General features: G+C 31.7%; 1 protein-coding gene across 3 annotated transcripts in view; it reads left to right on the top strand.

The window, feature by feature from the left end:
* The first annotated feature begins 858 nt into the window (after positions 1 to 858).
* LOC145334640 (chymotrypsinogen A-like) overlaps positions 859 to 11,856 on the top strand; it is a 32,441-nt gene continuing 21,443 nt past the window's right edge. For all 3 annotated transcript variants that reach the window (XM_080180176.1, XM_080180175.1, XM_080180174.1), the window contains exons 1-2: positions 859 to 1,959; positions 3,521 to 3,591. In XM_080180176.1, the coding sequence (XP_080036302.1) occupies positions 1,903 to 1,959; positions 3,521 to 3,591 (128 nt within the window). In that variant the 5' untranslated portion in view covers positions 859 to 1,902. The remainder of the gene's footprint in view (positions 1,960 to 3,520; positions 3,592 to 11,856) is intronic.

Below are 11,856 nucleotides of genomic sequence, written 5' to 3'. Positions count from 1 at the left end.
TTATTTTGTAACTATTTCTCGTCTATTTTTCCACTCGTTGTTGTTAAAGATAAAACCACTTTCTAGTCAACCTTCAAAAAACTATATATTTAACAAGGATGAAAACATCCATAAAAGCGAAGCTCTGAGATCAAACGGTAGAACAAATAAACATAAACACTTGTATAGTGTCAAAACTTAATGAACAGAATATTGATATTAAGGTTTATTCATTTTTGTGGCTTGATTATAGAGATTCTTCGCCTTGTTATCCTAGGTATTTGTGACAAAAATTAATAGGATAATCAAATCAAAATTGTTGCCAAAAAAGTTTTTAAATTATTTGTTAACGCTATCTATTACAGGAATCATAAGTGTAATCGATAGAATAGTTTTTGCATCATAAATCAACGAAATGATCTAACCCTGACGTAAGGACGGACGTACAGACACTAATTATAGAAAAGCTTTGCCTTTACAAATATCTGAAGCAGTTCTGCTTTCTGATAGACAAAGCAGTTTCTCCCAAACCATCTTTCTATCAACATGAAACAATTTTTTACGGCAATAGTCAACTTTATAAAATCTTTTTGTTTAAACTTTTATAAAACAGAACAAAAATCTAAATAAAAATACTTTCCAAAACATTTGGTGAGATAAAAGATATATTATATCAAAGTGAGTTAGAATTATAAATTTCTATATTAATCTTTAACCATGCAATAATTTCTAACATGTAAAACCTGCTTAGCAACTTTTATGCAAAAACAGTGACAAATGTTATAAAAAACAAATGAATATAATATGTTTATAGGGATAACTTATTTTATTTTTTACTTGTTATATTGGCATTATACTATTGTTTTCTATTACCCAGAGTTTTTTTTTATTTTCTTCAATCAATCTTAAAAGCATTTTTACTATGTTTTAAATGTTAACCAGAAAACAAATGTTTTGTAATTCCCATTAAACATCTACAACCCGGTTCTGAATAAGTATCTAGCTGAATTATTTTGTTTAATATATTTGCTTGATTCACTTCACTAAAAAATGCGATTGATAATGAAGATTTTTTCTTTGAAATATACCTATTCGTTATAAAGCAGCAGTAGTTAATATTTTTAAATGTTATGGTTGAGATTTTGTTGAGTATTTTGTTTAATATTTGGCAGTAAAGAGTCATTAAATTTTAAATTATGCAAAAAAATCATTTCAAATAAGGAAAGACTGTATTTAATTTTTATGAGTTTACACAAATTCTAATTATATGAGGAAACTACTTAAATAAATAATTTTAATACGGGACATTTTATCTGGAAATTTCAAGGGGGTTCTGATGGTAATGTATCCCCCCACCCCAAATTAATATTCCTCCACCACACTTCAGAATCCGCCAAAGCTGAATTATCTCATTAAAAGGAACAAATTTATGGTTGAGATAGATTTATAACTATTGAAAATAGGAATAAAAACGTTTTTTTTTTAAATCGCTTTGATAAAGCCTAATATCTATAATACAAAGTAGAATGATGTCTGTCCGTCCGTCCGTCCGTCCGTCTGTCCGTCCGTCTGAAGCCTAAGATCTCGGTAACCACTGATCCGATCGGATTCTACTCTTCAGGGAATATACCTACTGGTCCTGTGGTGGTTTTAGGCTATTTTCTTGGGGGCGGGTAACCCCCAACCCAACAAAAAAAAAAATCCCCCCCATTTTTTTTGTGTAGGAGATATCCTTGGTCCTTTTTCTTGCAGAAGATTTCCTTGGTCCTTAATTTTTTTTGCAGAAGATTTCCTTTTTATTTTTTTTGTACTAATTTTACCTTAACTTTTTTTTATCATCTCTCGAGGCAAAGCCCCTAGAGGCTAGGGGCGAACCCGCTAGTAATTTATAAAATAGAAAATCAACTATTCTTGTTTCAGAAGATGAGAGAAGCAATGATGTACGTAATACTAATGTTGTTGATAATATCAACCACTCAGGTTTGAGATTTACTCAGCTGCTATAAAAGCTATATCTCTGATTATTATGTCTGTGGGGGGAAATGATTTGAGTAGATAAACTCCATAGCTGTTCGACTGCTTTGAAGCAGCTTTTCAGAAACGTTTTTTTTTGTGAATTTACATATCTTGAGTGTTTTTGGTCTGATTTTTAAAATTTTTGTGGTTATTAATATCATATTATTTTTCCTAACGTTCTAAGGGATTTTTGTGTTCATAGATGAAAGAACAAGTATCTTTATTTTCAATATTTAACATATATTCTCGTATTCATTCGAATCCGGTGGATAGGAACCGGTTCTCATCCATACAAAAAACTATGTCTATCATAGTAATATATCCAGCTTTCTACGAATATAAAAATGTACAATCATAAAAATTATGCACCTCGGGGCTAAAAAAAACTTGTTTTAATCTTATAATTGTACATTCAATATCCGCAGAAAGCCGTCTATAGTACGATGAAAAAAATAACTATTCTTATTTTCTCAGGCTAAATAGCTCAATATATTATAGTTTTTAGGATATTTCTATCATATAAACTATCTTTTAGTATTTTTTTATTGAAAATTATTTGGATAAAAGTGACCAAATCATATGCACATCATGCTTTGTTGCTTTTTTAAAATTCCTCTGAATGACGTCAAACAAATTAATGGTTCAATTCAACAGCACATATTCTATTCTGTAGAAATGAATTTTTCTCAGGGTATTTTAAAGCAAATAGAGAAAGTCGCTCAATGTGACGTCATAAAAATGAGGGAGATGAGAAGAGAAGTGGGAAAGAAACCCCCTAAAAAGAGATGGATAATCACTCATTTTTATGACGTCACATGTCACATTTTTTTAGCGTCTTTCTCCTTTTACATAATAAATATTTTTTGAAGGTTTACTTACTGAAATACTACTACTGGGTATCTTTCCAACAGATCTATTATACAATAGATGTATACCTCTACCCCCCCCCCCCCTTTTCCGATGACCTATTTTGTTAGTTAGCAAATTGTTTTGCTACTCGGCTGTGTTAATATTCCCGAAACTATTGGTTGATTTTCAAAGACCCAATTGAGAATCAGCACAAGGTCATTGGGATAGGGGAATACAGTTATTTAACACATTCCCCTCTATGGTTTTACTTTAATATCTGTCCACCAGTGTCCATCTCTAAAGAACGTGTAATAACTTTTGTGATTTTGTTTTAACCCATTCGTGACGAGCTCCCAAAGTTCAAAGTTTTGAGTCACCGGGGTTCAACAAAATAGATTTTTCAATGATTACTCAACAAAATTTAAAAAGTAAGGTGTCAAATTAAAGGTCTTACTATTTTTGTTCATTATGGCAATTTTCTTCTTTTTTTTTGTTGCGTTTTAGTACCAACTTAATTGTGTTAAAAAAAAAACTTAAATTACTTCAAAAATAAGATGTCTACAAAAAAACCAATTGCATATCTAAATTCTATGGATCATTTTACATCTAGTATTTACACCGACTAGCTATTTTTTTTAAATCACAAAAGTTAGGACAGGTTCTTCCTAATTTTTAGGCCAGAGATTGTTATTCAAATGAGGAATGTACAGACTGCAATGATTTGTTACAAAAATTTAGAAATGGAGAGTAAGTGGAATTTTTATTTTTATTTAATTTTACAGTTTATTAAATCAACTAACTAATGTTTTATACCTAACTAGTTGCTTTTCCATTTAGCCTCTAGAGGCTTCGCCCTATGAAGTAATGGAAAGCCCCCCTTTTATATAGAATTTTTCTAAAAGATATTTACAATTTTCAGAACAAAATTATTCTTTGTAAAATACAAAATGAAACCCAGGTTTTTCGCAGCATAGTCATAAATTTTGAATTCATAATTCTTTACATAATGCATGGAGGCTTCTCCATTTTGTGCGGTGGTGGATCCCCCACCCATCATGCTTGTTTGTGTTTACAAAAAATAAGATTAAAACTTTTGTTTAGGGGGGAAGGGGGGGATTTTTATTTTTTGATAGCTTAAAAAGTTAAAACCACCACAGGATCAGTGAATTATTTGTCCAATGAATGAAATTCCTATTCTTTTAATTTACAAATTACAAAATGTCATGTTTCTTTTCAATGATGTGTCTACTACATATTTAAAATATTAAGTATTCCAAACCCTAAACGTATCGTATTTCGAGAAAAATCAAAAGGGAATTTAGAGACATGATAATATTGAAATTGGGGAATATTAATTAACGTCGCCAAGAATTCTATTTCAAGAATATGATATATATTCCCCTCTCCGTTCGTTCACAAATAGCTCCCTATTTATATTTTTCTAAATATTCAAATTTCTTAATATTTATTTACGAAGTGCTTCGTAAATAAATACTAGATTTTGAAAAATAATAAATTTTTACGTTGTATATTTCTATTTCTGAAATAAATCACGCAATCTTAAATGAAGTATGTTCGTTAAACAATTCCGAAATAAAATTTACTAAATATATTAGACTTTTAGGTTCTTTCTATGAAATTAATGTGATGACATAATTTCCTTACTCCAAAAAGTCTACCTGTTAAGAATACGACATTTTAGACGTCTTACTTTTTTCATTGCTTTTTTTACAGGGTAAAATAAAAATTCTTCCTAATATTAAAAAAGTATAATTTTGCATTACGTAAAAAAAGTATATAACGATAATGAAATATATTAAAGTTAACTTATAATAGTTTGTAATTGTATTTGTAACAATATATTTATAGATTCCCTGTTATTTGATATCATCCGTTTCCGGTGTATGCTGTTCAATTTATATCAGGGATAAATATATACACAAAAATTCCTCCAACAAATTTTTATTATTTACCATGGTCAAAACATATCTTGAGAGGTTGAGAGAGAGAGAGAGAGAGAGAGAGAGAGAGAGAGACAAAGAGAAATGAGAGAGAAATAAGAGAGGAGAGAGAGAGAGAGAGAGAGAGAGAGAAAAAAAAAGAGAGAGAGAGGTAACAAGAATATAAATTCTAGTTAAATCTTAATCACATAAATTTTATGACCCTTACTCTCCTGTATAAAAAAGTGTAGGTACTACATATAAAATTACCCTGTGTCCGTACGTACGTCCGTGCTTCAGCCTGTTTGTTGAAAAGCAGTTGATTATTTTGTAAAGATTTCTCTGGCCAAAATAAGCATTCAACCTATGACTATCTTTGTACGCTTGTCTTAAAATATTGCTTTAAAGGAGATTTAATTTCTAGGGTGTAAATTTTCTTAGTTTAAAAGATTCCATTAAATAAATCAAATCTCATATATAATTTGATACATTGTCTATTTGTTCTCTGGAAAAATAGACGTGTTTTGCTACTTATTGTTGATGTCATCCTTGTTTTCTGTATAAAACCATTAGCAAATGAAGTAAGTGGGAAAAAATTTAGGTATACCCAGATATGACAATGTGATAAATTGTAAATCTTCCCCCTAATTTTTATGTCTATGATTCTGCCATTAGTAGTTAAAATTATATGTGCCATAATAGATTAATTCTAGTGCCATTGTCCTCTCCCTCCGTGAACAGCCATATAAATTCTGATTAAAAATATTTTGATCAAATTTTTATCGCCTATTTTTAACCCTTTCTCTTTTTTATCTTCTTTCTATTTTTTTTTCTCTCTATGCATATTCATTCTTTCTCTCTCTCTTTTATCTCTCTCTTTCTCTCTCTCTATCTCTCTCTATCTGTCTCTCTATCTATCTATCTATCTACCTATCTATCTATCTATCTATCTATCTCTCTCTCTATCTCTCTCTTTCTCTCTCTCTCTCACTCACTGTCCTCTCTCTCTCTTTCTATTTCTCTCTCTCTCTCCTCTCTCTCTCTTTCTATTTTTTTCTCTCTCTCTCTTTCTATTTTTCTCTCTCTCTCTCTCTCTCTCAATCAAAATAAAGAAATTATAAAGATGAAATAATCCATATTAAAATATTACATTACTTATCTTACAGTAAAACTACAATATATACCCAACATGTTCGTCTGTCTTTGGCAGGGAAGGAGGGATTTGGAGATTAGATTATATAAGATACTGGTCCCCAAAGTTTTATAAGCATAATCTCAAATTCGTTGGCTTAAATCTTTATTTAATTTTTACAAATTTTTTCACCATCAATTGTGATCTTAAATTTTGTTATGGTGTACTTTAATTTATTGTCCATTGAGCTATCCCTTAAGATCCTTAATTTAACCAAAATGATTAGCTACTATTGTATCTTAGTGTCCTTGTTAATTATTACTAAGGTTTCTTATTAGTATTCAACCCATAGCATTATGATGGGGGGCAAATTCAGGGTCCAATTTTGTACAGTATTTATTCTGTACAAATGAAGTTTTCGTGGGTTTTACAAATATTTTTGAATGGATTATTCAGCAAAATGTAAAAAATAAAGAGACTCTTAAAACCTATTAATATTTATTTGATTTTCAAATTTTTTAATTTGCGTATATTCTTGGTCTACTCTGTGATTGTCGCCAGCATTACAGCTAAATAAACAAACAATACCTTTTGTAATCTCAATTTTTGACAAGAATCGAATTCTCCAACAGACGGACAGCTATTTTTCTGATAAAACAGTAGCTTGGTAACTGGAATAATATATAGGTATTCATTCTTATGACATATTTAGTAAACGGGGGTGAAGACGAAGAAAGTCCATCAAAAAAGATTCTGACGTCATAAAAATGAGGAATGAGGAGAGGAGGAGTGGGAAAGAAAACCCCGACTTTCTTCGTCTTCAACGGGGATGTGCACTAGTTTTTTCAATAGGATTGGTAGTTTTCTTCAGAGCAAGTAAATCTAATTCCAGTATGGCTTCCAAACCGAGTAATATCCGCTGGATTATAACCTGTTCTCAGCCATATCGAAGATTCATAGAGCATCGTATTACAGACAATTTTCCACGAAATTAACATAAAAATCATAAAATTATTACCAGTTTCGTTGGCCCGGGACTTTTAATACTCGGGGCTAATCAAAATGTTACAAATCTTATGATTTCTCATTTCGATATCCGTGGAAAGCTGTCTTTAATACGATGTGATAAATAGCTATTACTGCAATCCAATATCCCCTTCCTCCTTGAATTAATCTGATTAATAAAGACCTTGAAAGTAATCATAAAAATACAATAGGGGCAAGATTAAAATTAAAAATGGCCAGAATGGACGATTGGATTGGTACTAACAAAGGTTTTAATCTTCAGAGGGGCTGATTTTGTTTATCATAATTTGGACGAAGCCAAATCTGCCCTACTTTTGATTCTTGTGACGTCACAAAAATTTGGGATTATCTATCTCTTTTTTAGAGGTTTTCGTTCCCACTTCTCCTCTCATCTCCCTCATTTTTATAAGGTCACAGGAATCAAAAGTAGGACAGATTTGGCTTCGTTATAATTTGGGATGTGCATCAATTTATCCTCCATTGTCATATCCCCTACCCTTCCTTACAAAAGTAATGATAAATAACAGAATCAAGTAACAGAGAAGAAGGGGATTTTGGGCTGTTCTTACACTAGTCCCCAAAGATTTGTAGTAATGTTTTCTTATTTGTTGGCTTAATAACTTTGGGGCAGGGGCGTCCAAGCTTTTTTATTTTAGGGGGGGGGTAAAATTTAGAAAATAAAAATTTGGGGGGGGCGTAATCTTCATTTCATAGAGGCATTTTTTTTATTTGGGGGGGGGGGGTAAAAATTGAAAATTCAAAATTTTGGGGGTGCCTACGGCACCACCAAATTCATTTGGGAGGGGGGGGGGTAATCAACCCTTTACCCCCTCCCCCCCCCCTTGGACGTCTATGCTGTGGGGAATTCTATTGAATTTTGATTATTTGGTTTATTAGGTTTAGTGCCCAAACGTTTCAACCTGTAATTGTAATATTTAGAAGGGGGTATTTTGTGTATCATAATTTGTGATGTACAGTACATCAATTTAACGTTCATTGTCTTATCCCCCAACCCTTTGTTACAAAAGTAATGAGAAAGAAGAAGAAAAGGTGATTTTGTTTATCATAATTTGTGATGTACAGTACATCAATTTAACGTTCATTGTCTTATCCCCACCCTTTGTTACAAAAGTAATGAGAAATAAAAGACTCAAGTAGTGCAATTGACACAGATAAAAAATGGTTTAACTTTGACTAATTTCAAAGGCTGTAATTGTATGAGTATAACAGTACAATTTTGTTTTATTTATTACCAGTGGCTTTTACCCTAGGGGCTTGGTATCAAGAAAGGTTGGGGGTAAACCCCTTAATCAATTTCAGATACATTACATCATGGGTAGCACTTATTCTTCTACGTTCCTTTTACTGCTTTTGTGTGGGGGGGGGGGAGGTTCTAGCCCCTTTTTTCGTGAGTGAAAATAGCTTAAAACCTTCAAAGTGATACAGTGGTTAGAGTTATCTTAATGGATGAACAAACGGATAGACATACATCATTTTTCTTTACAGTATAGATAAAATTCAAGAATATGTAATTATCCCTTTTGCAAATAAACTCAATGGTGTAAAAATTTGGACACTGTTAATTTGTACACTGTTAATTTGTACAATCCAATCCTGTTCCAACCTTACTACCCCCTTAAAAATTTTAAGATTTTAATCTAAAAAAATCAATTGTTATACCTTAATATAAGAAAACTAACGAAACAGCTAAAAGATAAAACTAGTGCATTTTTCTTTTCTTAGCCAATAATTTCATTAACAAAATATTATGACCTAAAAAGGGCCAATAGATACTTTTTATTGCATTGGTTGCAAAACTACTCTATAACCCATCCGTATTGAATGTCTCTGATCGTTAATTGTTCTATCAAATACTAACCTTGAATGAGGATTCCTGTAAAACTTTGGCATAATCGTAAAAAACATAGCAATTCTTAATTTTTAAGATTAATAGCATGTCTGTTTTACTTCTGATATGAAATGTGGATCAATTAATTGAGGAATCTTTAGACGATTAGGGATAATTGAATCTTGAAAAGACTTGTTTTTCGGAAAAACTTTTTCCGTTTTTAGACTGAATTAAGTTAATGTTTTTCTTTTGACCTTTATAGCTATTTTATGGTAAAAAAGGGATGGCGGATTAACTAGGGCTCCAATTTTCTACAGTATATATTATTTACAAATGGGTTAAGTCAAAATTGATAGTAGTTATTTATCGCATCGTACTTTAGACAGCTTTCCGCTGATATTAAAATTAAATGATTAAAACCATTAAAGCCCGGGCTAACAAACCTGGTATTGATTTTATGATTTTTATTTTAATATGCATGGAAAATTGTCTGTAATACGATGCTATAAATGATTTTTCAGCATGGAACCTGTTATAATCCAGCGTATATTAATCGGTTTCGAAGCTATATTGCAAAACTTTTCCTAAAGAGATCATATGGTCTTGTACTTTTTAAACTTTCATACATTCTCAGTCTACTGGGTGTCTTTCATCAAAGTAGGTTGTTTTTAGTATTTTATGTACTTACACACTTCAAAGGTCCGTAAGCAATTGAAATTTCAAGGAAATCATTACCCCCTACCAATTTACATTTTTACCACCATTTTTACTATTTTTCTTTGTTGTCGGTTTCCAAGAAATTATTAAGATTAATAATATTATAGATATCTTCAAATATGAAGTGTTGGGATGTGTGAAATATTTTTAACAAGGATGACAATATCCATTAAAGCAAAACATTAACATAAATGCATAAGTATAATCAAAATTATAAGTAAGTATTCTGTCTATAAATTATATAAAATACTAACATATTAATGATGAACAGACTGACGTCTATAACCAACACAAATTATAGAAAAGCTTCGCTAATTCCTAGTATTTTCCATAAGTTTTGTTTTGTTATTTCTTGGGTGGGGGGGGGGGGAGGGGAGGGGTCAATATCAAGTGTTGGGATGTGTGAAAAATTTTTAACAAGGATGACAATATCCATTAAAGCAAAACATTAACATAAATGCATAAGTATAATCAAAATTATAAGTAAGTATTCTGTCTATAAATTATATAAATACTAACATATTAATGATGAACAGACTGACGTCTATAACCAACACAAATTATAGAAAAGCTTCGCTAATTCCTAGTATTTTGAATTTTCCATATGTTTTGTTTTGTTATTTCTTGGGGGGGGGGGGGGGGGGAACATTAACATAAATGCATAAGTATAATCAAAATTATAAGTAAGTATTCTGTCTATAAATTATATAAAATAGTAATACTAACATATTAATGATGAACAGACTGACGTCTATAACCAACACAAATTATAGAAAAGCTTCGCTAATTCCTATTTTCCATATGTTTTGAATTGTTATTTCTTGGGTGGGGGGGGGGGGAGGGGAGGGGTCAATATTTGTATCGTAACGGTCAACCTTCAAACTAGGGGGGGCGAGGTAGGGGTGAATCAATATCATTAGCATATATATATCGACAACATTTCTTAAATAGGGGAGGGGTGAGACTACACTAGTGTAATAAATTATTATCGATTCAGCGTTGTTTTTTTTTTGGGGGGGGGGGAAACATTTATGACCTCATAAAGCTAAGGGTCAACTCATCATACAAGAAATATGAGACCTTAGAGAACAAGGACAAAACGTTACAATTTACAAAACTAACTCCAATCCAAATAAAATAAAAATATTTATTTTCATTTTATTTAAGTCAACATAGTTTATTTATTTATTTAGAATATTTATTTCATTAAAGTAAAAAAAGTTATGATTATTGTTTTGTTAGTATGTTAGGTTAAATTAGTACATATTACTTGAGTTAGAATGATTAATACATTATTTAATGGTTATTGGTGGTTTATTTTTTAACTTTTCTTTCACTTTATGATATTAGCAAGTTTGATATATGGTTGAGTTGAAATGTAGAAGACAGTAAGCAGGGTGGAGGGTTGGAGAATGTAGGGTGTTGGAACTTTGGAAGGTGGATTATTATAGAGTAGATACGCTGAAAGCCTGAAACAAAAAATCTTAAGTCTTAACAGCTATGTGAGGGAGAGGGGGGGGGATGGTAATTTATCTATCTTGCTTAGCGTTCGGTTAATTCTAAATTAATGAATAAATAAAAGCTATCTATCTTAAACGGACGTACGGAGGGACGGACCGACCGACCCTAATTATAGAAAAGCTTCGCTTTAAAAAAATAAATTTTACTTTTATTTGAGCCAATGTTAGATAAAAAGTTAATAATTTAACCAACCAATTAAAATATCCTTGTATTTATGTTTTGACATGTCCTATAATCAATAGGCATCTATTAAAAGGACTCTCCACAGAAAAATCAACTTTGGATTTTTGAAAATCTAACCTGAAATTATTATTCTCTGTTCAATTTTAGGCATTTTTTGTTTTTGTGGCATCGCAATAGCCCTTTGAAATTTTTTACCTCCTTTAAGTGAATCCTCCCGCCATTTAATTTGTGCTGCTTTAGTGATTTTTAGCTTCTATTTTTGCCGCCGTTGCCGCATTCATCGCCCTTCTCCGCCGCTACTCCGCTGTACGTCGCTTTTTAATACATGCTCCCCTCTCCCTTGTTCAGAAATTAAATGGAGGCTGGGGGTGTTGTGTATAGCTACGTACGCAATGTATAGCGGAGTAGCGGCGGAGAAGGGCGATGAATGCGGCAACTGCGGCAAAAGATAGTTATATTTGGCGGAGGCGAACACAAAATGGAGGCGGTAGGATTGTCCAGTCAAGGAAGAGGATAAATCGTAGAGCGGCTGGTTGCAATGGAGCAAATGTTCTTTAGCGGCGAACATATATTGAGTGGAGGAAAGTGTAGTATATATTGTTATAGCGGCAGTACAAATAGGCGGCGGACAAAATTTTCAAAGG

This window comes from Acartia tonsa, chromosome 12, assembly GCF_053477335.1.
Source record: "Acartia tonsa isolate MP-2025a chromosome 12, ASM5347733v1, whole genome shotgun sequence".
Classification (NCBI taxonomy): domain Eukaryota; kingdom Metazoa; phylum Arthropoda; class Copepoda; order Calanoida; family Acartiidae; genus Acartia; species Acartia tonsa.
Note: the sequence above shows the minus strand (reverse complement) of the source record. Positions and strands in the feature narration are given on the sequence as shown.